A 25,715-nucleotide genomic window follows, 5' to 3' on the forward strand; every position below is an offset into this window, starting at 1 on the left:
AGTTACTGGGCAGGTGATATGGGGTTGATCCATGCTTTGGCCTCCAAGGAGAAGGAGACAACCAAAAGTTAGTACACTTCTGTGTATTAATGCTGCCAGACCTGGGAGCAGCTCTGGAGCAGGTTGCACATGCTCCTTGGACACAAACCACCACTTCCCTCCCTTCACACTCCATCCATCCATCCATCCATCCATCCATCCATCCATCCATCCATCCATCCATCCATCCACCCACTTCTCCTCTCCTCTTCTGCCCTTTGGGTCCACATGCTTCCTTCAGGACTGAGACCCCATTCCTGTTCCCAAGCCAGGTCCTAAAACAGCAGGCAGGCTGCAGCCAGTGGTGCTGCTCTCCTGGGACAGGGACCCATGCCCCCAGCTGCCCTGGTCTCTGGGGCTGGGCCAGCTGCAGTCATGCTGCCTGTTCTCCTGAGCAGCAAGGGGGAAACAAAAACATCCGGAGCAGCCCCTGTGTCTGTGGAAGGGGAATGAAAGGGCCTTTGCTGGGCCACAGCCGACCTGTCCCAGGCGAGTGCAACCAGTTGCTTTTTATATTTCCTTTCTAAGGGAGCAGCATGCAGGGCAAGGGTGCGTGGTGGGAGGGAAAGCCATGGGCTTGTAGGTTTTATATCCTGCATTTTCCCATCTGCAAGCATCTTATCTTGGCAGCTTTAAGTCTGCCTGCTGGGCACTTGCCCCAGAGGGGTAGGACCAGGGCAGCAGGAGTTTAGCAGCTTAACAGTTTCCTGTATCTTCTTCACCAGGTTGTCCGTGGTGCAACCCCTGCTCCATCCATGTGGGTTCCATCTCTGGTGCAGGAGCTGCTCTGTTGTGAGCCTGGTCCCTCAGCTCCGTGCTAGCTCCCTCATGCCTGCCAGCACATTCAGGAGGACTGCTTATCACCTCAGTGAGGGCATCTGGCTTGTCTATCCCCTCTGAGTCTGAGGAGAGATCACAGGGAGAAGCAGGGCTGGAGCAATCGCAGCCTGGCTGTGCCAGTGGCTGGTGGACTCTATAGGGGAGGAGTGGGTGGTGCAAACCAGCACCTGCATCCCTGGGTCATTCTTGTGAATTAACTGTGTCTCTGCTTCTCCCTGGGGTACTCAGCTCAGGGGAGCCAGTCCCAGGGATGCTTCAGAGATGTTACTCATGAGCCTATCCTGCTGCAAAGTCTCTGTGGAGTGTCCAGCAGCCCTAAAGACCTGCTGCAGGGACAGATCCTGTTCCATTCACCTCTCTCCCAAGGCAAGGGAAGGTGGGGATGCAGGAGCTTGGATGGGGAGGTTAATAAAAGCAGGAGAGTGAAGACAGTAGGAAAAAGAGCTTTGCCAATGTTCCCCAGGGAACCACAGGGACCCTGGCCTTCAGGACTCTAGCATGGGGCCACTGGTTCCTCCCTGGCCCAGGTTGTCGCCAGCTCCGGGGAATGTCACTACACATTGTCCCATCCTGTCCTGCTGGGGTTTCCTTCACTGTCCCCACCCCCTCCTCCCTGGAGCCAGCTGGATTTGAGCTCCCGACACACATTAAAGGCCACAAGTTCGGCCTCAGCCTCCATAAATTTGATTCCATAAATATTAGTTTTCGCAGGGTTTAATGAAGCCGTTATGCTGGGCACGGCCCAGCACCCCGACCCGTGCCCTTAATAAGGGCTCTGTGGCCTCGATTAAAGGGACCTTTCAATCGCTGTCAAGTATTTTTAGAAAAGGAAAAGAAAAAAAAAAAAAAAAGAGAGAGAGAGAGGGAGAGAGAGAGAGAGAGAGAGGGAGAGAGAGAGAGAGAGAAGAAGACGACCAAGGCAGCAAGTAGGGAGAGGAAAATCCCAAACCCGTCCAGTGCAAAAATAGAGAAATAGCACCACCTAGACTGCCTGGCTCGGCTCCGCCGCCCGTTCATCCTGCGCAGCGCCCGGCTCCGGGCAGCCCTGGGAGCCCAGCAAGAGATGTTCGGGATGCTGCGCTGCTGCTCGGGGCAGGGACAGTGGGATGCAGCGGTGGGGAGAGCTGAAGGGCAGAGGAAAGAGGCACTGGTGTCCTAACGCAATGCAGGCAGGAGCAGTGTGTCCTGGCATGCAGGCCAGAAGTCCCGTCAGTGCCCGAGAGTGGCCGATTGTTGAGGGAAATGCCGTGTGGTTACAGGGGCAGACGTTGTATCTCTCATACCTCCACTGTAGCAGCAAGGGTCCCTTCCCATCAGTTGCCCAAGCAGTAGTCCCCCTTCCCAGGCAAATTTTCCCCCTCAAATACTGTTTATCCCAACCCTGTGTCAGTCTCCAGCTGCCTCCCCATACACCCAGCTTGGCTACCCTGTTGTGCCTGGTGTTCCTGTCCCACTTGGCCCTATGTGCCCGCAGGCTTTGCTTGGCAGAACTGGCTGACGTTGGGAATGCTGCATGGAGAGGTGATGGACTCTGCACCCAGCAACAGGGCACTGTCACTGTTTCCTGTGGCCAGAATCAATGCACAATGCCACAGCCCCTGCACGGGCAGGAGTTGTGTCACCAGCAAACCCAAATCCCTGTTACCAGCAAGGGCAGGGCTAGGCTGCGTACTGTGAACTTGGAGCTGCTGGGAGGGGGACAGTGGCTTGTGACGTGCACACCGTATGCTGGCAGGCTGCAGATGTTATTTGGAGGTCTGGGTTTGTGACACTGGCATTCTTAGGGAACTTCTCCCTGGGGAAGTGCTGCAGCCTCCAGATGCAGTGCTATCCCAGCTCATCCTGCTTCACAGTCTTGTGATGTGCAAAGTGGGAAGCTAGGCTCATTTTGTTGGGAATACAAACCACCCTGGAGGATCCTGTGAATCTAGTCCAGGGTCCATAGGGTCTAATTTTCCTGTACTAGAGATGCACAGAGAGTTGTGTTTCTTCTGCATCCCTGAGAAGCCAAGGGCAGGGGTGGAGAATGGTGCTGTGGTACATCCCCTCTGCTCTCTGCTGATGCCCTTAGGATGCTCCACTGGAAGGACCAGCTGAAGTGTAGAAGTGGGGAGGCCTGGGGCTGCTGGCCAGATGCCCTAGCTCCATCATGTGTAGGAGCAGTGAGACAGCTGCATCTTCCCATCCTGCTCAGTGGCAGGTCTTCACATAGGCTCTGGGCACTGGTTTTGGGTATGCAGTATGAAAACCAGTACAAAAACCTGATAGACCATGGCTACTGAGTATGAAAACCTGATGGAGACACTTCTGGGCAGCTGCACTTTGCTTGCAGCTCCTTCAAAGGAAATGGTCTGCTGGGGGCATTAGATAACAGCATCCCAAATCTGTGGGTGATGCTGGCTCCCCAGCCTGCATCCCTCTTGCCCAGGTTGCTTGGTCCTGCTGAGAGCAGCAAAGCGCTGCAGCCAGAGCTGGATGTCTGGCTGGGCTATTCCAACCTGGGCACTGTCTATCCCTATGAGTAACCTGTGCCCTGCGCTCACGGAAGAGCTGGCAAGGGAACATCCCTGAGTTTGTGTGCGTGTGGGCATCTCAAGGCACTGCCTCACCTGGGAAGATCCTAGGGAACCAGAGGGTGTGCAAGTGGACCTGTGCCGGACCCCTCCCCAGCACACAGCTGGGGGAGAACCGGGGGGAGCCCTTCAAACCCTCGCTCCTGAAATCAGGGTGTTATATTTACTTTCCCCTTTTGGCAGCTAGAAGGGGAAGCCCATCCCAGCCCCTCATTGTTGTCTCAGCGAGTTAATCAGATGCCATAATCCTGTTGTGGAAATATCGGGCCTCCCTGGAAACAATGGGGAGCGAGAATATTGTGGTTAAATTTCAACCAGCTGCCTCCCTGCTCTGTTTGATCCCCGCCCGCAGGCCCGGGCCCCTGGCGAGCAGGCGGCGCGGCGGGGGCCGGAGCCCCGGGGGTGGCACCCCGCGCCCACTCTGCCGCGAGGGAGCCCCCGCAGGACGCCCCGCCAAGGGGGGCGAAGGCTGCGCGGCCGACCGGGCGCGCCTTGGGGCGGCGGCGGGGCTGCCCCGGGGGGCAGGTGGCGGCGGGCACCCCCGGCGGGGTGGGCTGCGGGGCTCGGCAGGGGGGAGGAGGCTGCGGGCGGCCCGGGGCAGGTTCCACGGGGAGGAGGCGAGAGAGGGAGGGCGCTGGGAGGCTGGGACACGGGCAGGGTGCGGTCCTGGCGGTTCCCGGTCCCGGATCTCTTCAATTTCCCCTCTCACTCCTGCCCGGGGAGCGGAGGCAGCGGCGGCTCCAGCTCCGGCTCCAGCCTCGCCGCGCTGACCGCCGAGGCGCAAACCGCGGAGGGCTCCGGCAGCGCCGAGCCCCGCGCCCCGCGCCCCGCAAGCGGCCGCTCTCCTGCCAAAACAAACGGCCCTTCGCTATTTATTGCCGCCGCCGAGCCACAGCAGCTCAGAGCGGGCCGACGCCAGCTCGCCGCACCGGGCAGCCGGAGCGCACCCGCGCCGGGCAGCCGCCGCGCCCCGCCGCCGCCACCGGCACCGGCACCTGCCCGCCGGCTGCGCGCCGCATGGGGAGCCCCGGGCCGGGCGGCGGGAGCGGCGGCCGAGCCTAGTGGGGACCCCGGAGCCACCGGTGCCCCGGGCCGCCCCGGGGCCGCCGGGCGCGCCATGAAGCCGGCGCGGCTGCTGCTGCTGCTGAGCGGGTGCGCGCTGCTGCTGGCGCCGGCCGTGCGCGGCTGCGGGCCGGGCAGGGTGGTGGGCAGCCGCCGCCGCCCGCCCCGCAAGCTCATCCCGCTCGCCTATAAGCAGTTCAGCCCCAACGTCCCCGAGAAGACGCTGGGGGCCAGCGGCCGCTACGAGGGCAAGATCGCGCGTAACTCGGAGCGCTTCAAGGAGCTGACGCCCAACTACAACCCCGACATCATCTTCAAGGACGAGGAGAACACTGGCGCCGACCGGCTCATGACCCAGGTACGGCACCGCTGCTGCCCGGTTCTACCCCTGCGCCGGGCATCTGCGGGCACCGGGGCTGCCCCAGAGCGCCTTGCCTCCCACTCTCCGGGGACCGGGTGGGCCCCGCGCTGCGGCTTCCCCGTCCTGCCCCGGGCATCCCGGTGCCGGGGCCGGGCTGCTGGCGTGCAGCGAGTGCATCTCCCTTCGTCGGGCGCTGCAAAGCTCTGTCCCTTCGGCTGCGCTGTGCGCGTCGGACAGCACGCTGCGCCTCAGGACGGCAGCACCCTGCTCCCGGAACCGGCAGCACCTTGTTCCCCGAGATGGCAGCACTCTGCCCCGCTGCTCCTCGGAGCCTGGGGCGCCCGTGTCTGGCTGCACCCCAAGAAACGCCCTTGTGACTCCGGCGATGGCAGTACCCTGCGTTATTGCCCCTCAACTCTCGTCCCACAGGCACCCAGGCTGGCATAACCCTGCACTCCAAGCTGGCAGCAGCCGGCCCTGGTGCCCCTGAGCTCTGCCACACTGCCCCCGATCCGGCAGCATCCTCCCACATTCCCTTGATCCGGCAGGGCTGTGCCGCGATTCTTCCCTGGTCAGGCAGCATCCTGCCCCACGCAGCCATCCTGCCCTTGCCCCTCTACTCTGCCTACCCAGTGGCAGAAAAGGCAGCCTGTCTGTTGGATTCGAGGGACAGACCAGAGCCTGGTGTGCTGGCAGGGAGGAGAGTAGACTCCAGAGTGCTCTTGCTGACCTTGTCCCCACTCTGACACTGAAACCCTCAGTGCCCCCTCTTCCTGCATGTCTCCTGTGGGATGGTGAAGGGTGCTCAGTGGGAACAGCTTGCCGTGCTCAGAGGTGGGACAACCTGTTACTGCAAATGCCTTGTTGCAGTCAGCTTACAAGTGCTCTGGGCCGGCAGGAAGGATGGGGGGGTGGACGACACAGACGACAGCAGAGGAGGGGGGGTGATACTGGACGAAGGTTACTCTGTGTTTTAATATTGCCAGGAGAATGCCTGAGGGTTTCAGGAATGCAGATAAGGAGCCGCACGGCCTTGCTAAGAAACCTGGCCACCAACCTCAGCAGGGTTACAGCCTGAACGAGCTCCTGGGGGAAGCAGAGGGGAGCTGGGGCTGCCCTTCTGACCACTGCACCCCCTGGTCAGGGGCTGGCAGGTGGGTGAACATGAGTGATTATGATGATAGGCACTGAGCAAGGCCCTGGCCATAGTTTCTGACCGAGGTGCTCATATCATTGGGAGGAGAAGCTTCTTAGGTGCTGGCTTGACAGCTCTGCAACCCTGTGTGCCCTGAGAGCAGGTCCCTTAAGGCAGGGACCATAGTCCACGTTGGTTTTCAGGCTGGGGACTGTAGCAGGGGGACCGGGATCCCCTGCAAGGCAGCAAGCTTGGGGAGCAGCACAAATTGTTGTTGCTGGTGACTGGAGCCCTGGGGCTGGGCTTGTCCCCTGGGGAATAGCTTCAGGGATATTTGAGGAAGCAGTGCGCTCCTCCGGTCCATGCATTAGAGAAGTGGATGACATCATTGGAGGCAGGAGAGTGCTTTCTGATGTTTTTTCTCCTGAGAGTGCTCCCACCATCTTCTGTAAATCAGTCAATGCCCCCAGCGCACCTGGGAGAGGGAGATCTCCGTGTCCCATGTGCCAGCCTAACATTTCATGCTGTACCACTACCTTGTTGGTGAAGTACCTAGAAGCATCCTGGTCTTGGGCTGCACAAATGAGGATTCTTACTCCAGCAGGGTCCCTGGCCACCACACATCCATGCACAGATGGGTACCACCATGCCTTGGGCAGCTCTGCAGGGAATTGTTCCTCTTGCTATGGTGGTGGCATGATTTCTCGTAGCTTGCTGCTGGGGTTGTCCTGTGGTCCCTGGCTGTGGGAGATCCCTCCAGATATGGGAACTCTAGCTCTAGCACCATGTTCTGTGTTGCTATGGGTTGGGAAAGGCCATTGACCCAACTCCTTGTCCCTTCCCCCAGAGCACTTGCTTTTACTGCTGTTGACTCACTTCAAACCTGTTTTCTTTCCCCAAGTCCAAGGGTCTGGGTGTCCCAGGCAGCCGGAAGATGTCGCCTGCTTAGAGGAGTGGGTAGTGCTGCTCTCTGCCCGCCTTTCCTTTATCGTTTCATCTTCCTCAAGAATTCCAGTGTGTTTGCTCTCACTGGTCCCACTCGGAGGTGCTGAGATAAGGCTGGAGGCAGAACCCGCCTCACCTCTCTCCAGCAGCCTGGCCCAGGAATGCCATAGGTCCCCTGCCCTCGTGGAGTCCCAAACCCAGCCTCTCCCTACCCCAACCATCATCCCTTGTAGCCACTGCTAGTCCACCTGACACAGAGAGTATCCTTGCAGTGGTGAGGAATCTCTCATGAAGACCTTGGGGTAGGACTTTTGGCTTCCTTTGGGGGAAACCTCGCTTCAGAACGAGATGCTAGTAAGACCCCTCTTCTCCTGGCCAGGCTCTGGACATGGGAGTAGCTGTGGCCAAACACATTCCATTCATGACACCTCTGCTGAGACTGTGGTCACACCTGAGTGTCTTTCATACTTCCTCCTGGGGTCCCTGCTGACTGCACCCCATCTCTGCCCTGCTGCCTCCCCTAAAGTACTTTGGCATGCCCCACAGTACATGGTTCTGGTATGCACACAAAAAGGAATATGCAAAGGTTGGGCAGAAGGTGGGTAGAACTTCGCTCAACCCAGCCCAACATCCCCGTGATCTTCACCATGAGGTGCATGGGACAGCAGAGCCATCAGCTTAGTGTGGTCATATAGAGCCCCATTCTGCATGTGAGCTGGGAGTGCCTGGTCATCTGCACCACTATAGGGACAAGCTGTGCCCTCCCTGCAATCACCATCAAACACAGACCCCGTGGACAGCCCAAGATTATGAGTTTTCTGGTCCCTGACTACCTGTTTGTGCAGGCAGGAGAGCCCCTGGGCAGGCAGTGTCCACCCCTGCCTACTTCCTGCAGCTCATGTGTGCTCCCTGACCATTCCTGCCTGCTCCTTACCCATCCCTGTCCATCCCTGTCTTTTGTTGTCTTCTCTCTGCCTCCTGTGCCTTCTCCCTGCACAATCCCACCTGCTCAACCTTGCCTATCAATGTTTGCTCCCTGTTTATTTTTGCCCATCCCTGCCTGTCTCCTCCTCATAGTTTGTTTTTCCCTGCCGATCCATGGTTGTTCCGCTGCTGCCCTGCTCAGCAGTTTCCCCCCCATTAGTACCTGCTTTCTCCCCGACCTTCCTGTGCCTGCCTGGTCCTTGTCCATCGGTACCTGCTCCCTGCCGGTCCCTGCCGGTCCCCTCCCGCGCTCTGACACCTGCTGGCCACCGATGGCACCGGCAGAGCCGGGGACAGGGTGCTCCAGGGGTCTGCCTGATGCTGTCCCTGCCTGGGGGAAAAGGCTTGCACAGTCTCGTTGTTTTTGTGCGTGCAGGGTGCCCCTGGAGGACAGAAAAGCTGGCAGTGAGGGCCGGAGAGGTGCCCAGAGCAGGGTGCTGGCATGGTAGTGGCAAGGGAATTGTTGGAGTGATGGCTGGGGGATGCAGGGAGGCTTCGGGGATTCCCTCCTTGCTTCCAGTGCTGAACTCCCTTACTGCAGGGTCCGGTGGGGCTGGGGACCTTGGGAACAGCTTGTCACATGTGCCAAGTGGCACCATGGTGGTGCTGGATGGGGACAAAAGTCACTCTCCTCCCCATTCCTCCTCCCCTCACCTAGCAAACTGTTTGTCCAGCACCTTCCTGGCTTATCTCCCCACGCCCAGGGAGCTGTGGGATGACGGCAGACCTCATGTGGGGCAAAGGCCTGCCTGGCACTGCCCTTCCCAGGGCCTGGACCCAGCCAAGTGAGGGCAGGTTTCCTCAAGAGCAGCAGTGCCCACTGTCCTAGGATGGGAGCAGGTGCTGGGGGATAGGATGAGGACCTACATTTTTGGATCCTATAGAAGCAGTGTTGAGCACTTCTAAGCCTGGGGATGTAGCCAGCATCAGATTTTAAAGGCCTGGCTCATGCTTGCTGTAATTGTCTCTCAAGACCCATGACATACTGAGCTGGGCATCATGCAAAAACATCCCCAGCAGTGGCTGTTTTTTAGCTGCTGTCCAGTCATTTCATTTAATGGTTCCCAGGACTGGCTTTGGCATGATCATGAATGCTCTGTCCTCTGCCTTGATTTTATGGGACTCCTTGTTTCCTGGGGAATGGCACTGAGAGAAGCACTGGAGTCTTTTACTTCTGTGGGGGCAGAGCTCTCCCACCCAGCAAGCACTGAGCAGTGACAATGGGACTCCTGATCCAGCTGGATGCATCAGAAGCCAGCTGTACCTATAGCTGTGAACCTCGGCCTTTGGAGCTGGTGTAAAACACCCCAGTCTCAGCTTGTCTCTTTTAAACTACCTGAAGTTTTACACACAGTTTCACTTGGTGTGATTCTTAGGTGTGCAGGGCCAGGAGTTTGATCCTATGTGTCCCTTCCAACTCACTCAATTCTATGATTCGTCAGAATCTCACAGAACCTCCTTTCTGAGCTGCACAGTCCTAGTCCATTCATCTAGTTTTCTGTAGAAGCTCTCATATTCCTTTTCCTACACCTTTTCTATCTCTCCTCCATCCCTTTAGCAGCAGGACAAGGGACCAGAAACTGGGACTGTACTTTTGCAAGTCAAGCACACAGAGTTTTGGTCATTCCCTGACCTTCAGTTGTGGCTGGGGGATGTGGGCCAGGGCAGGATAAGTGAAACAGGCATTTGGGGCTGGCATCCCTCTGCTTGCTGAGGAGGACTGCCATGGGCATCTACTTGCATGTGTGACCTCTGGCCACAAGGTCTGGGGCTTTTAAGATCTGCTTTTAAGATCCTCAGCCCAGGATTTTCAGCCCTTGTGGTGCAGAGAGGTGAAGAGGGCTTCACTCAACATCCTTTCTGTTCCAGCACAGCAGAGCTCTTGGGCAGGTTTGGCACTTCCCATAGAAGCAGAGTCTGGCTGAAGCTATGGGGCTGCCCAGTGGTGTGTCCTTGTTACACAGAACTTGGGGAGCCATACCAAGTAGACCTGTGTTGAGGACTAGGCAGGTTATTTCATTTGTGTCTGGAGACATCCCTAGGGTCCCTGGGACCCCCTCCCAGCCAGGAAGCAGCAGGATTGAAGCTCCTGTGTCCTCCTCCTGTCAGATGGGAACTGCTGGGTTACAGTTAGCACAGGGCAGGTGTCCGGTGAGCAGAGAGGGTGTTTCAGCCCAGGCTGCATTGCCCAACAGGCTCGCAAATGAGCCTGGAATTGGAAGAGAGAGGGAGGAGAAGGGTGTCCTGTTGAGTCCACACTCCTCTGCCCAACGGTGGGGTATCAGGCTCTGCAGGGAGTTTGGAGAACACGGGATAGACAAGGCACCTCATGTTCTCAGATCTTCCTCTGCTGGACCAGCCCCCAAGGGCCTGAGGGCCCAAGGAGGCTTGATGGAAGCATGGTAGGATGCAGCCTACCAACCAGGCAGCTATTCCTCCCTCCAAAAAGCTTTGACTGACTTTGTCCCTCTGCCCTACAGCGCTGCAAGGACCGCCTGAACTCCCTGGCCATCTCTGTCATGAATCAGTGGCCAGGGGTGAAGCTGAGGGTGACGGAGGGCTGGGATGAGGATGGGCACCACTCAGAAGAGTCCCTACATTATGAGGGCCGAGCTGTGGACATCACGACCTCGGACAGGGACCGCAACAAGTATGGCATGCTGGCTCGCCTGGCTGTGGAGGCTGGCTTCGACTGGGTCTACTACGAGTCCAAGGCACACATCCACTGCTCTGTCAAGTCAGGTAAGGCTGGAGTGGGGGGGCAGTGAGCAGAGCTGGGGGCCAGACCCCTCTTGCAGCGTATCTGGGGAGCCTGGCTGGCTGGGCGGGGTGCTCCTGCAGGGGGTGCCAGCTCTTGCATCCTGGTTTCCCTATCTAGGGCAGACAGTCAGGTGAGGGAGTGAGTCACACACCTGTGGCCAGGCAGTACAATGGGGCAAATTCCCCATCTGGCTCCCACATCTTGACCCACCCTCTCTTCCCTCCTCCTTTTCTCAGCCCACATCCCTTTCTCCCTCAGCCTGACCCACCAGTATGTCCATCGCACCTGTCTCCTCTGCCTCTGCCCTTGCAGTGCCTTAGTGCCCATGCTCAGCCTCATCCAGCCCTGCCCTGCTCTGCTGCTGGCTGCTTTTGAGCTTCTGCTGTCGCAGCAGCATCTGTCCATCCCTGCCTATCCAGGGACGGGGTCAGGGACATCCAGACGGGGACAAGCTAGGGTACCCTGGGATCAGCTCTCGTCTGTGCAGCACCATCTGCAGTGGGGAGCAGAGCTGTGTGGTGCTTTGAGGGGTGCTGTCGTCGCTGGTGGTGTTTGCTTCCTCCTATGCGGTGCAGTGGTGGCGGCGGGGTGGAGGACGGGGAGCGGGGAGCTGCTTTCAGGCCTTGCCCGTGGTCCGGAGGGAATTGCGTGGGATGCAAACCCCCCGGGAGGAGCAGCCGTGCCCGGGATGCGGCTCCCGCCGGAGCGGCCGCGCTGGCTGCGGGCTGCAGAGGGCAGCAGCGCCCCGCGCACGGCCCGGGAGGGACCGTGCTGGGCCCATGTCGCGACAGGCTGGGGACCGCTCTGCCTGTGCCTGGGCTTGAGAGGGCGCGGGGCAGCCTTGGCTGCCGCTGGCACACGCACCCCGTGCAGCAGGGCCGTGCCTGCACACGGAGCCCCCGCGCACGCAGGCACAGAGCGCCGAGCCAGCGCACACACGCCCATTTCCGTGTGCCCCCCTCCCGTGTGCCGCCCTCCCGTGTGCCCCCCTCCCGTGTGCCACCCTCCCGTGTGCCACCCTCCCGTGTGCCACACACCACCGCGGCGGTGCCGGGGCCGGTATGCCTGTGCTGCCCCGCGTCTCTCGTCCCCGGGCTCAGTTCCCACCGACTGTGCCTGTCCTACTGCCCTAGCCCGCAGCCAGCGGCTCGACACCCCCAGACGCCAGCCTGGCCCCCCTCGCTGACCCACTCCCCGTGCTGATGCCAGGACGGGCACAACGCCGGCCGGCGATGGAAGTGGGGCGACCGCGCCGCAGAGAGGGAGTGATGCACCCCCGAAGAAGAGGGACAAAACGTGGCCGGAGGACCAGGACTCCCATGCCCCGGGGCAGCCTGTGGGGCTGGCAGGAGGAGTGGGGCCAGGCTCCGAAGCAAGGACCATGACCCCACAACCATGAGGCTGGCCAGAGGAGTGGGGCTGTGCCCCTGGAGAAAGACAGAGGCTTTCGAATCCTGGGATGCTCCCCTTGGACCAACTGAAGAGGGATGCCATAACCCAAGCAGCAGAATGGGGCCCTGAGGCCCTGAAGGGCTTCCAGAGGCTGGTCATATTCCCCTCACTCTGCAGCAGCTCCTCAGGGCTCTGGGTCCCCCATATTTATCCCCTAGGCCATGGGCAACCCAAGATTGTGTGGTGGAGGCTGTGGGGTACACATCCTGATCCCCTCAAAACTGTGTACAGAGGGCAGCCGGGCTGCCCCTGCCTCTTAGTAAATGGCTTTTATTTTTGTATGGATGGCCACACGGCCTGTTGTATGTATTGTGTCTCCTCGGGTCCTTCCCTGCACCCACCTACCCCTCCATGCCCAGCACCTATGCCATCCACTTCTGCCAGGCACCCCTCTCACCCTTCTACAACCCCTTCCCGTGGCTCTGCTGCCTGCCAGGGAATGCAGGGTGCAGGATTTGGGACCTGGCCTCCAGGACAAGGACAGGGCAGACACTGCACCTCATCTGAGCAATAAAAGGATTCTGTCCCAGAGATGGATGCCTCTCTTCATGGGCTTGGGGGCTGGGATTGGGCTCTGCCCAAACCTGGGGAGTGATGGGGGCAGTGCCTTCTGGGTGGGGATATTGAGGGATTAGATGAGAGAACTGGGAGAGGGCCCTGAGAGGGGGCGTAGAACTCAGGGATGGAACTATGCAGAGCTAGGAGCAGGCCCTGAGGTGAGATGCCATTGGCAGAGCGTGGGAGGGTATCATAAGGGTATAAGGTATCATAACTAAGAAGGGAGTTGTTGGGACTTGGGGGAACACTGCTGCTGGCATAGCTAACCACCATTCCTTGTGAAGCCAGGGTTGCCCTGCTAAGTGCCAGAATGGGCTCCTGGTGACACTTCATCTGGGGAGGGGTAGGTGCTTTGTGTCACCATCCCTGGAGACAAGCTCAGAGAGTTTGGGTTTGCCACTTTACCCTGTGGCAATCACTAGGGAAGCCCTACCTAGGAGGCTGGTAGCTTTTGCAAGATGATGGCCACAGGTTGTGGCAACTCCCTACAACACAGAGAAGCAGGAGCTGGCTGGCATCTGTGGTGCAGGGGTGAGCAGGTGGGGGAAGGGAGCAGGACCACTGCATGGGCTGGAGGGGTGCTGCAGTGCTGGGAAAGGGTGCTGCAACCTGCACTGTTCCTTGCAGCATCATCCCAAGCAGTACCCAGGACCAGCACTGCAGGAAGCAAGGATGCTGTGAGGGTATGCAGAGTGAGATCAGGCACTCTGTTCCTCAGCCTGCTGCTGTCTCAGGGCTCTGCCTCTGCTTTTTCAAGCTTCAGGTGCCCTCTGGTAGTGTTTTGCACATTTCAGACTGTGTTCTGTCCCACTTCCTCTGCCTACTTTGGGGCTTGGGACCTGGGTCTGTACAAGAGGCTCAATGCCCTGGGACCATGCTGGCGTCCCCAGGTGCCACCTCAAGTGACACGGTGGCTGGGGGATGAGGTGCCTAGGGGAGATTGGTGGCTGGGGTGTATAGGGGACAAGCTCACATTGCTGATGCCAGGGCAGGTTATGCTGGGTGGGCAAAACTGGGCAGGCTGGGAAGGTGTCTGTGTACAGTGGAAACATAGTGCTGAGGGTCTGGCTAATGGGTAACCCTCCTGTCCTCTCTCTCCCTGCGCAGAGCACTCAGCCGCTGCGAAGACGGGGGGCTGCTTTCCCGGGCGGGCACTGGCAACGCTGGAGGACGGTGCCCAGACGCCGCTGTGGGCACTGCGCCCAGGCCAGCGAGTGCTGGCAATGGACGGGGCAGGCAGGCCCATCTACAGTGACTTCTTGGCTTTCCTGGACAAGGAGCCCCGTGCCCTCACCACCTTCCACGTCATTGAGACACAGGAGCCACCCCGGCGCCTGGTCCTGACGCCCACCCACCTGCTCTTCGTGGCAGAGAATGCCTCGGCGCCCACCACCCACTTCCGTCCCATCTTTGCCAGCCTTGTGCACCCTGGACATTTCGTGCTGGTGGTGGCTGAGGGGGGCAGCTTGCAGCCTGCTGAAGTGGTGCGGGTGTGGGACCGGCGAGATGTGGGAGCCTATGCCCCGCTGACACGCCATGGGACGCTGGTGGTGGACGGCGTGGTGGCCTCGTGCTTTGCTCTGGTGCAGGAGCAACAGCTGGCACAGCTGGCCTTCTGGCCACTCCGGCTCTACCACAGTCTGGTGGGGTGGCCAGGGGTGCAGGGGGATGGTGTGCACTGGTACTCAGGGCTGCTCTACCGCCTGGGCAGGCTGCTCCTGCCCCCTGACAGCTTCCACCCACTGGGGATATCCCAGGCGGAGAGCTGAGGGTGCAGCACAGCTCCAGCCAGCACAGCTGGTGGAGGTGGTGGATGCAGGGTGACTCGCTGGGGACCAGCACCCCCCACCAAAGCTGGGTGCCCATGGGGAGCTGCCTCCAGCCCTGCCTGCTTGGGGTACAGCCACCTCCTGGTTGGGAGCACCGAAGCTCCATGGTGTGCCTCCTCCATGTTCACCACCCCCTCCTCATCTCCTGTTCCTGGGGACAGGAGGAAGGCATGAAGGGTTTTCCCCCAGGACAGGGGGTTGCCCCTGGCTGGATCCACATGCTGCTATGTGTGTGTGTGTGTGTGTGTGTGTGTGTGTGTGTGTGTGTGTGTGTATGCAATGTGTGTGTGTGTGCCGAATTAGCTGATGGAGGTCTGATAAATGAGTGGGAGGTGGAAGAGGAGAGAGCTCTGGCTGCTCCACCGGGGCTACCAGCCTGTCTGCACCCAGTGGGGAGGTGTTGGGAGAAGGGCCCAGGGCCCTTTGCTAGGCAGCCTGGGTAGGAAGGAGGGCAATGCTATTTCCACCTCTGGGACATCTGGGAGGAGGGTGACCCAGGTACTGGGACTGTGCCTCATCCTTAGCCCAGGTGCAGGGAGCCCCCAAAACAAGCAGGGGTGGGAGGTCTAGCACACCTCTGGCATGAGACCTTCAACTTGGTGACACAAGTGCCACTGGAGTGATAGACTGGAGAATGAGGTGCCGACCTCTGCCCAAAGCCAGCACCAGAGGCACCCAGCTGGGCGTCCTGTGGGGCTGCTGTGACAGCATGGGGTGCTCTGGCTGGCAGGAGGGGCTGTGGAGGCAGGCACATGGGCAGGAGGATGCAAATGCCAGCCAGTCATAGACACAATGGTAAGGATCAGGCACAGAGGCAGAAAACCTTCCCAGCATCTGGCTTTGAACTGGCCCAGCCCAAAAGCCTTTTCCCCACTCCAAGGCTAAAAACACTCCTCAAGCTTCAGACCCTGTCTGACCTGACCTCCCCAAACCCGCAGTACCCCAAACCCTCAGGGTAATTCGTTGCTGCTCACTCACTCCTGGGACCTGGGAAGAGTCCCATCAGATCTGCAGCCACAGTTCCCCCTCTCCAAATCCTAGCTAGATAAGTGGAGGGGAGGGGACTGAGGGAGGCTGTGACCCATGTCCCCCCTGTAGCATCACGCGTCTTTATTTATTTATCTGCTCTTTGTATGTACCATAGATGGGAGGCAGTGTGGGCGCATGCAGGGTGAGAAAGAAGTGCAGGATGGGGGTGGGAAATCGTTTGGTTGGGGGGCTGATTTTTTTTTTTTTAAGAAAAAGCAGAAATTATTTAAAGATTATTTTAAAGCACAGCTTTTATGGTGATTGTTGTCCAGGATGAAGTGAGGGAGCGTGAGCATGGCCGCTGGCAGGTGTATTTTTGTCTCTTCACTGGATGTACCTCTCCTGGTTGGGGACACAGCCCAATAAATCCATTGTCTCCTCAGCAGGAGCTCTGAACTCTGGTGTAGGGAGGGCAGGCAGGGATCAGAGGTATTGCACCCATTGTTAAAGGGCAAGCAGGGCTAGAGGGCATCATGTGCTTCTCTAGGAGCAAGATTTGATCACCCCACTGCCCTCCATCAGGAAGGAAGGATGACATCTCTCACCTCACTTCATCTGTACCCAGGGGAGGTGGGCAGCTGGAGGCTGTGGGATTGACCCAGTCTACATGGGACCAAACTCTCATTAGAACCACCTGGAAACTAGGGCAAGTGGGGCAGGCTGTAGTAGGGACAGCCACTGCGGGACTGCCAGGGATACCTCTCCATGCCAGTCTGGACTCACCACCTCAGTGCCTGTCCATCCTTCTGTACCACCCCAATCACCACAGCACCCACTAACCCTGAAGATGGAGCCTGTATCCTGTAGACAGTTTTCCAGTGTCACTAGTGTTAGTCGGTTCTGTCCCTCACCCCTTGGCAGCCCTCTCCCCCCTCTATCCATCCCCGTGCCAGCAGAAGGAAAATCCACCAGCCAGCACCCCACACAGCCTCCCCATGCCTGTCCCACCCACACACCTCTCTGTACACACCCTGCCCCACTCCAAGCTGCCCTGCCACGGGCCGTGCTGGGATCAGCATCTCCCTGGGGCTTTTCCTGGACCCCACAGCATGGCGAGTGTGAAGCAATTCGGCAGCAGGCTGTCAGCGAGAGCCCTCATCACTGGGCTAATTTAAGGGCTCTGCAAGGCGGCAGAGCTAATTTAATTAGGTTCTTATTACAGAGAAGGACAAATTGGTCCCCGGGGGGGCCACGGGGTCAGGCTTTCGAGAAGTGCTTTATGGAGTGAAACTTCTATCAGGCTGCTGCCGCAGGCAGGGGGAGCCAGAGGCAGAGGATGCACAAGGAGAGGCTATGCCCTTTGGGTGCCTGCTGGGGAGATCATCTCCAGGTCCAGGTTTTTAGGGAATAAGTGAGTGGGGGGGTGGAGGAATTTTTTGCCCTATTAGGAGGATGCTGCAGGGTATGTGGCAGCTGCTTTGGGATGGAGGCAGAGAAAGCAGGGAGGGTCTGGCTCTGAGCTGGCTTCGGGGCAGTGAGAGGAAGGGAAAACACCCATAAATAAGATGATAGGGTCCTTCTGAAGCTCCATTAACTCCCCCACAGCTCCATAACCCCACTTGAAAAGAATGTTGAGAGCAAAATGATGTCCGACTGACAGACAGGACTTATGGGGGGGGTCTCTTCCTTGCCTGATGTCATCCTCCGTCTTGTCACTCAGCCCCAGGAGACCCGGGACAGCCTGGGAGTGCCCCACTGCCCGTGGGCACGTGAAGTAGTCCCGTCTCCCAGCGTGCCAGTGCCAGGCGAGGGGTGGCCCCAGCACGGTCCCAGCTGGGAGTGATGGATGGGGATGCTGGTGGGTGGCCGGCAGAAGGGCCGGGCTGGAGGGTCCCACAATGGATGTCTCTCCATCAATTTGTCCTCATTATCATATAAATGGTAGGTGGGAGGGAGAGGAAGGGCATGTGGCGACAGGAGACACCCCCCACATGTTCCCATCTGGGGTAGCACGTCCCGCCCCCCCATCCTTTAAACCGTGTCTGAGCGTGTTAAACCAGCTCCAACAACCCCCGGCCTCTAATTCAGGAGAAGAGCGGTACCACCCCCTATTCAGAGCCCTGAAAAGGCTACAGGGTCCGGCGCTGTTAACAAGGGCGGACATGGTCCCCGTCCCCGCCTCTCCCGTCTGTCCCTCGCCTTCTGCCGTGGCAGCCCCAGCCAAGCTCGGTCCCGGCTCCCAGCTGACCCGCTGGATGCTGGGGTCCGGCAGCGGAGTGACAGGGGAGCACTGGGGCTCGGGGAGTGGGAGCGGAGCCTCTTGAAAGAATCCCCTGCTTGTGGCAGTTTTGGGTGGCACAAGGACGACGGCGGGGGGTTCCTGCCAGGCCAAACCTGCCCTGCAGAGGGGCAGTGTCGCCGGGCGCGGTGGTGGCATGTCCCCATCGTCCTTGAGCTCTGGGTCCAATCAGGTCCCCATGGCCTGTGCTGCGTGATTTGGGAGGGGGGTTCACCCCAAAATATCTGTGCCTGGAGACATCAGTACAGCAGGTTGCAGGGACCCTCCTCCCAGCGAGGGCTGACCAACGCATACCCGCTCGCCAAACGTCCCCGAGAAGCTGCCCAGCCCGGCCCAGCCTTGCACGGTGCCCGCAGACGGAGCCGGTACCAGTCCCCCGCTCTCACGCATTAGCGTAATTAAACTTGATGACTTTGGGAGCTGCTGCTCCGAGCAGAGCCAGGACCCCGCGCTCTGCAGCGCTATTATGGGGGAAGGCGGGGTGTCCCAAACACTGTCCCCGAGCCTACGGAGCGCCAGGGCAGCGTGATGTGTATAGCAGCCTGTTCTGCACCCCGAACTCCACCTCCGCCTCTGTCCCAAGCCCCCCACTTCTTGCCCCTCTCTCAACCGTGGCACCTGTGTGAGAGCAAGCTTAGGAATGTCCCCCCCACTACAGGTGCTGCAGAGCCCCTCTGTCTGCGCGTGGCAGCTTCTCCCGGGCAGGGATGGAGGTGTTTTACAGGCAACAGCCTCTGGGTGTCAACCAGAGCCCGCTGTGCCTGTATGAGCACCGCGGACAGACAGACAGATGCACGCATCCCCCTCCCTACACATACCTGCACAGACACCTGTCCACCATCGCACTGGACACCCACCAGCTCTCAGAATTGCCATCCAGTGCCACAAATAACTTCCTTTTCAGCTTGTATCCTTTATATCCCAGGAGCACTCACATGTCCCTCTGTCGAGGGTACGTGCACTTGGCTTATTGTGACAGCACTGTGAGGATAACAGGACACGGGCACACTGTGGCAGTGCCCACCTCTGCAGCCATACCCAGCCCTGCAGCCACCCCACATCTGCCAGGTGCAGACAGTGCTCTGTATCCGTGGAGGGGCCTGATAACCTCTCGCACCACACAGGGTGAACACTGCCAACCCTCCTGCTGGTGGGGCACCCTTAGCTCCCACTCCTACTGTGTGGGGTACAGAGCTAACACATCAAAGCCACCCTTTCCCTTCCCTGCTGCAGAATTGGCAGAGCTGGGGGTGGTGCTAGTGGTTCCCACCCTCGAGGGGAGAGGCAGGCAGGGGCAGCTGGGGACAATGCAGGGGGCAGCCAGCATCAATTGCTACCTCGTGTCCCACAAGGTGGGGGACTCCCAGTGCTGTGAGAACAGTCAGCAGGATACAGCCCAGGAGAAACGTCACCACCAGCCAGCACTGCCTTCCACGAGCGGCTGCGTGGTGCCACGGGGGGCATCGGGGTGGGGGGTGTGTGAGTATGCAGCCACATGCTGGGGACAAGTAAGAATCTAATCAGGGTCCTTTTCCATAATAAATCATTTGTCTTAATCCAACGCCCTCCCTCCTGCTCTAATAACTCCCAGCACTGGGCCCCACAGCCACAACAATGCAGCTAATGGAACAATTTATTTTCATAATGGTGCTGGTGGGGAGAAGGGGTGGCCGGGGTGGGGGCAGCATGGTCTAGGGCAGGAGTTTCTAATTAGTGAATGAAATTTGATGTAAGGCTGGAGGAAGATGGATTTGCTTCCTGACAAGGGGCCTTTCAGCTCATCAAAGCACCCGAACAGGGAGGTAAATTAAATTATTTGTAATTCTTCACTAACCTCCAGGGAGTCACCCTTCCACCAGCAAAAGATGGGTCCATTCCTGAAATGAAGAGGCACTTGAAGGACTGAGGTTAGGTAGAAGAGACCGATGTAAGAGATAGGGATGACAAGATGGGATGGGGTGCGACAGAAGAGCAGGACAAGCTGCCATTGACTTTGCTGGAAAAATAGGGAGGGAAACAGTGGTGATGGAAGGAAGAGTTGCAAATGGTCAATAAATAAACAACTCCAGGGACTAATGACTAATTCGCTGTGAGTTTTCCATCCATCCCTGTCATCTAACTAGACCTGGAGCAGGGCTGAAACATAATCGGTGCTGGGATGGAGCAGAGCAGCCCAGCAGCAAAGAAGCAGCATCCCAGCCCTCAGGGAATTTGAGCAGGGACAGCACTTGACTGTGAGGGTTGACTGATGCTAAAATAGGCAAAGGGGATTGCTTTAGCAAAGGCTCTTGTTCTCATGTCTCTGTATAATTAAGGCCAACAACAACGAGGTTAATGCTTGTGGAATAAAGCTGTTCTTGGGATGCGCCATATTTTTTTCTAAATGCCCAACTCCTGCAGTCCTGTGATGGAGACTTGTTTTAGAGAATAAGTGCACTCCCTTCCAGTTCTCCTTGTTTTACAGAGAACAAGTGCACTTCCTCCTAGTTTTCTCCATCTTGCAGAGAGACTTTCCAGTGTCAGTCTGCCAGTAGTTCTGATGTCCCCAGTACCAGAGAGGAAAGAATCTTGGTTCTGTGGCTGAAATCAGCCCTCGGCTCTGTGTGGAGCAGGGAGCATTACAAGATGTCCCGAAAGCAGCCAGGGCTGTGTCACATCTCCACTCCCTGTGGGGCCAAGGAAGCCCATTCAGGAACAGCAGCTGGGTTCCTGGGGGAGTTTCCGTGTGAAATCATGGACTGCATTTCCTGCAACAGCTGCCCTCCCAACCGTCCTCAGCACTGCCAAGCAGTCACCACTGCAGCACAGCGCAGGGAGTTAAACAGGGGGATCAGGGGGGCTGTGTCTTACTGCAGGGAGCTGGGGAGGCACGGCAGAGCCAGGGCCCTGCAGCAGTGCCCGGGTTTATTGCAGGCTGTGCAGCACAGTCCCCTCCCCACGGCTGAGCTAGGAGGAGCTGGAACAGGCGCAGAGCCGGCTGTGCTGACCCAACACTCCAGGAATTTAATTTGTTTAATATATTCCCTGGGAAAGAAGAAAATAAATAAGTGGCACCTTGCTTGCCCCCATGTCTCACTCTCACAACGGAGGTGTCAGCTTAACGAGCCGAAGCCCTCAGCCTGATTAGCCAGCCGCTGCTCGCGCTAATAGGGAGCCGCCGAGCAGCGTGATTGATGTACTGAGAGCATTAGCCCCCCCCAGCCTGGTGCTGGACTGCTGGGCCACAGCACCATGCCCTTCCCAGCCCCTTTGCTCCTGCACTCCGTACCCAGGCCTTGGTCAAGGGCATGTCAAAAGCTTCCTCTTGCCCCAGCATAGATTATCCTGCCCTGTGGCTCTGTGGCATAGATAGTACCCAGGAACATGAAGCTGGGACTGTTTTTGACTCTGGAGACAGGGATGGGCACACTGGTGGCTTCTCATTGCCTGTGGGTCTATGCAGCACCTTAGCAAAATAGGGGCTGGGAACCAGAGTCGTGCAGGGCCTTTGTGCTGAGCTCTTGGTCTCATCCACACTGTCCCCTATGATGTGGGGTAGGGACACTTGGGGATACTGAAGCACAAGGATGTGCCAGAGGCAACAGCGCCAATCCAAGGGGAGCCCACGACTCTTGGTAGTTCCTTCAAGGCTTTTATCCAGTGAGCCCTTGCCATACCGCTAGGGAGAGATACTCCCCCTTTTCCCATCCTCTCCTCACTCAGGTTCTTCTGCAGTCCTGTTTGCCTGTGCCTTCATCTCCCCCCTCCCTGGTGTCCCTGGGTCTCACGCAGAGACGTCACTGTTTCCCACCATTCCTGTCCCATGGCATCACCATCCCCTGCCCCCACCTTGGGAAAGGGTTAATCAGCAGCCAGGGAGACAGGGTAAAAAATGGCCTTTATCTTGTTAATGAGCTGACATTAATTAGAGCCCAAGGTCCTAGGAGGAGTAGCTGATTTATCCTGTCATCCTGGGAGCAGGGTAGGTGCTGACTCCATGGAAAGGCCATTAACAGCAAAGAGGTGAGGCTGTGTTTGTGGGGGGAAGTGGTGCATCTGAGGGTGTTCCTCCACCTCACTCCTTCACCCCTAGACCCCAAACCCGGCTCTGTCCCCCCACAGGAAACAGTTCTGGCTTTGGGACAAGACACAGTGAAGCTGAAACAGAAGATTGTGGAGGTACAGGAAAAAGCAGAGCTGGGGGATCCCCCTGGTTCCAGGGGGAAGGTGAGCCTGGTTGTGCCAGAGATGTGTGATGCTGAACACAATGCGCTGGAGTGTCGTGCTGGGCAAGGGCTGTGGGAATGGTGGTATAGGGGAGCAGCAGGAGGGACACGTTGCATTCAGCCACTTCCCTGCTTTCCTGGATGATGCTGAGCTATGGAAGGTGCTGGCTTGTTTAGACAAGACCTGGGGTGGGGACAGACACTGAGGATGAGCCAAGGTCCTGCTCCCTCATTTGGGAGCAGTAGGATAAAAGGAGATCTCTGTGTGGATGCTGTGTGCTCACGGTGTTTCAGGATCAGATATTCCAGAGTGGTCAGGGGCTGACAGGACTGGAAGTGTAGTGGTTATACTCCGAGTCCAAGCTCACTGTGTCCCTGTCACTCCAGTCCATGTGTGGATGTGTCACTCCATCCCCACATGTCCCTCTCACTCCATCCCTATGTGTTTACAAGGGGACAAGCCCTCTGTCTCCACACTTGAGTACTTTTGCAGTGCATTGCTGAATCCCAGGAACCTAACAGCCCTAGGTCATCCTCTGCAGCCCTATGGCTGATCCTGAGAGGTGCTGGCACTGGCAATGTGGTGGGATTGGATGTGACACTCCAGAGCTGCCCTGGCTGTTTCTGCTGGGGCAGGCACCCTCCCTGCCCTGCCAGCCTTCCTGTGCTGGCTTGCTATTCCTCCGCTCCAGAGTGCGAGCTGTTAACACATTTTTCTGCTCAGCCTTGCCATATCCCATCAGAGATGAGGCTGCTTATTTGAGGAATTGCTTGGCTAAATAAACAGCTGCCCAGAAATCCCTGCAGGAGGCCTGTCTGGGAGGGACTGAGCCGTGTTTGCTTTGCCTGTTAACCCCTTCACTGGAGGCGGGTACCTGGGGCTCCGTGTGGAGGGAGGGTGGAGGTTGGGTATGGTGGGCAGGGGGATGGAAGCACAGGGATTTCTGCATTCCAGGACAGACCCCCACCTGTTGGACTGAGCTGCTGATGTGTGGGATGAAGAAACCCTCAGGAGCCTGGGGCTGGCTTGGAAGTCTCTGAGGTGGGTAGGATTAGGCCAACCACACGAAAGGGGATCCAGGCAGGGACAGAGCACGGCAGTGACTGAGCACAGGACCTTGGAGCAGCAGGAAGGTGGCTTCATTGACTTGCCTGCTGTCACCATCAGAGCAGGGGGAGTCCCCTAAAGACAGATGGAAGTCCAGTGAGCATTTCTGCAGACAGCTGCTCTGCTCCCATGGCAGCAGCGTGGATGCCTCTACCAATGTTTCTGCAGAGGAGACAACCCCCAAGGAGCCTGGGACCTCAGAGCTGGCTGTGCCAGATCTGACACAAGGTGGACTCAGCTCCCATCGCTGCAGAGCTGATTAAGACTTATTATCTGGTTGGTTAATGGCTCCAAGCCACTCACAGGTGACTTAGATTGTTCATTTAGCTACAAATCATCGCTGGGCTGGCAGTTTATTTACCTTCCCCACCAGCCTCCTGTGACTTCCCAGACTCTGGAGATAGCAGGTGGCCTGGCTGTAAGGGGCAGGGCAAGGGCAACATCCTGCTGTGAGCAATAGTCAGGGCTCCCACAAAACCTGGGACACAACCAAAAAGGGGCTGTTGCACTTAACACTTCTTACCAGGGACTCAGCCTGCTGGGGGATGAGACTGGGGTGCTCTGACAGCCTCTGTCATGGGGTCAGAGCTAGGAAAACACTTCTGAGCAGGCTTATATCCTGTCGCCAGTGGTGACTCCAGGCTGTATTTCTCCACTAGCTGGCTGCAGACTTTGGAAGGGCAGAAGATGACCTGAGGCGCCAGATCCTGACCAGCAAGGTCTCTGCTTCCTCAGAGATGCTTTAAACAAGGTTGACACACTGTGGGTTTCTTACTGAGAAGTAATTTCTAAAGGTGGAAAGCTCTGGGGGCTGGTGAGTAGTTAATGCTTAGCAAACAGGTACAGCCATCCTGGAGACAGACAGGGAGCTCTTTCAACACCTAAAAGCCTAAATGGCCTGGTTAGAAATCAGGGTTTCTGTCACCTCTCTGGGATGGGCTAAGCACTGATTCCTCCACAGTCTCTATGCCAAAGGTAACTTCTGTTGACTCAAGGCAGGAGGTCACCCAAAGCTGGTACTAAATTGTCCTTCTAGGAAAGTCCAAAATGAAAGGTTAGGTGAAAATCAGGACATCCCAGCATGGGTCATGTCATATATTGTGTCCGGAATGGAGGCTCAGTTCTGGGAAAATGGAAGTCTGGTCCCAGTCAGGAATTTTTTTATCAGGGTATGGATTTTCCTCGGCACGCTTGGCTTTGATCTTGGATTGATCTAGGGCAGTTGGATTTGCTGAGGGACATTACGTTGCTTCCCAAGGTGATACTGAGGAAGTAGTGGGGCTGTAAAACTGAACTGTGCTCCCAAATACTACTTGTGATCCCCATGGCTTGTTTCTGAGGGCTCAGGTACTGCTGGCAACAAATTGGGGAAGTATGTGAAGTGCTGTTGGTACTGTTGTGAGACCCTAGAGCTGCTGAAAACTTGTGTACACCAGACCTGGGTGTTCTGTGGTGGTTTGCCCTTCTAGTTTCACTCATAGTGCTTGACGTTATATGGATGAGAGTCACAATGGAGTCAATTCACTAGAGGCTATGGACACAGTAAAGACCTCTAGTTGCCTAGATGTGTACCTTCCCATCAGCAGTAAAAGGCTTTGCAGGGCTTATGTGTACCTGCAGGGGTGCTGCTGTGAGTGCTGCTTTCAGGGGACTGAAGGAGACCTGAGCTCTGAATGTCCAGCTGAGGCACATCCAGAAAATTCTCTCCAAAATACCGAGGCAAATGAAAGAATCCCAGGAATCTCTGGGCACTCCTGGTGATAGCCATTCCCCAGTGTGGCATGCTATCATCAGGGTCTGCCCCAGAGAGATGAGGGAGCTGAGGAACTTTACTGCTGCCTGGGCAGCGTGGACCTCTTGCTGGTCCGCACTTTCTGGACAGAAATAGTTGAAGAGGTTAAAAGTGGAGGTACCTTTAGGGCACATTGAACATGAAGTGCATCAGGTGGGGGACAAATGGAGATGTTGATGGGGTAGGTTTTAGCACAGGGGAGCTGTGGGGGAACTAGGGGCAATATGATGCTGACTGGGAACATATCTGCTTAAACTCCACGTCATCCTGAACTGGGGTGGTTTCCTGGGAGAGTTTGTGTCCATAGTGCCCTGAACCCTCCAAATGGGGGAATGAGCTCTTTTTCTGGCTGGTATCTTGGTGTCTGCCACCTGTGGCTGATGTTCAGGGTTGCCTTACACCCTCCTGTGCAGGAAGGATGCTGGGCAGAGGTGAGGGGCCAGACCACAGTCACATTCACTTATTACAGTCCTCTGATTTAGTTAGCAACCAGGTGAGCTGTCACTGGAGGACTTGATGGATAGGAAAGAGAGTTCCCTCCTTCCTGAGGCGGGAAATGAAGCTAATCAGGCCTCGGACACCTTAATCCAGCTCTGATCTGATTAATGACCCTGAAGACTGTGAACTCATCAGCACCCTGGCATCTATCACTGCCTTGCATCCTGCCCCTTCTGCTGTCTACCACCCAGCCCAGCTCTCTGCACACAACCCTGGACTCCATCTCTCCACCCAGCATGGCATGGGCTGTGTGCCAGCTGCTGTGGTCCTGGACAACCCTCTTTACAGGGTCTCAGGGTCTGGTC

The 25,715-nt window shown here is 57.7% G+C and overlaps 1 protein-coding gene across 3 annotated transcripts in view; it reads left to right on the plus strand.

The window, feature by feature from the left end:
* The window catches only part of LOC116998626 (indian hedgehog protein), a 58,888-nt gene extending 42,938 nt beyond the window's left edge, over positions 1 to 15,950 (plus strand). For all 3 annotated transcript variants that reach the window (XM_042779439.1, XM_042779437.1, XM_042779438.1), the window contains 3 exons: positions 4,711 to 4,872; positions 10,420 to 10,681; positions 13,818 to 15,950. In XM_042779439.1, coding sequence (XP_042635373.1) covers positions 4,711 to 4,872; positions 10,420 to 10,681; positions 13,818 to 14,479 — 1,086 coding nt within the window. In that variant the 3' untranslated portion in view covers positions 14,480 to 15,950. The remainder of the gene's footprint in view (positions 1 to 4,710; positions 4,873 to 10,419; positions 10,682 to 13,817) is intronic.
* Positions 15,951 to 25,715: the final 9,765 nt, after the last annotated feature.

Source organism: Catharus ustulatus, chromosome 7 (assembly GCF_009819885.2).
Source record: "Catharus ustulatus isolate bCatUst1 chromosome 7, bCatUst1.pri.v2, whole genome shotgun sequence".
Taxonomy (NCBI): domain Eukaryota; kingdom Metazoa; phylum Chordata; class Aves; order Passeriformes; family Turdidae; genus Catharus; species Catharus ustulatus.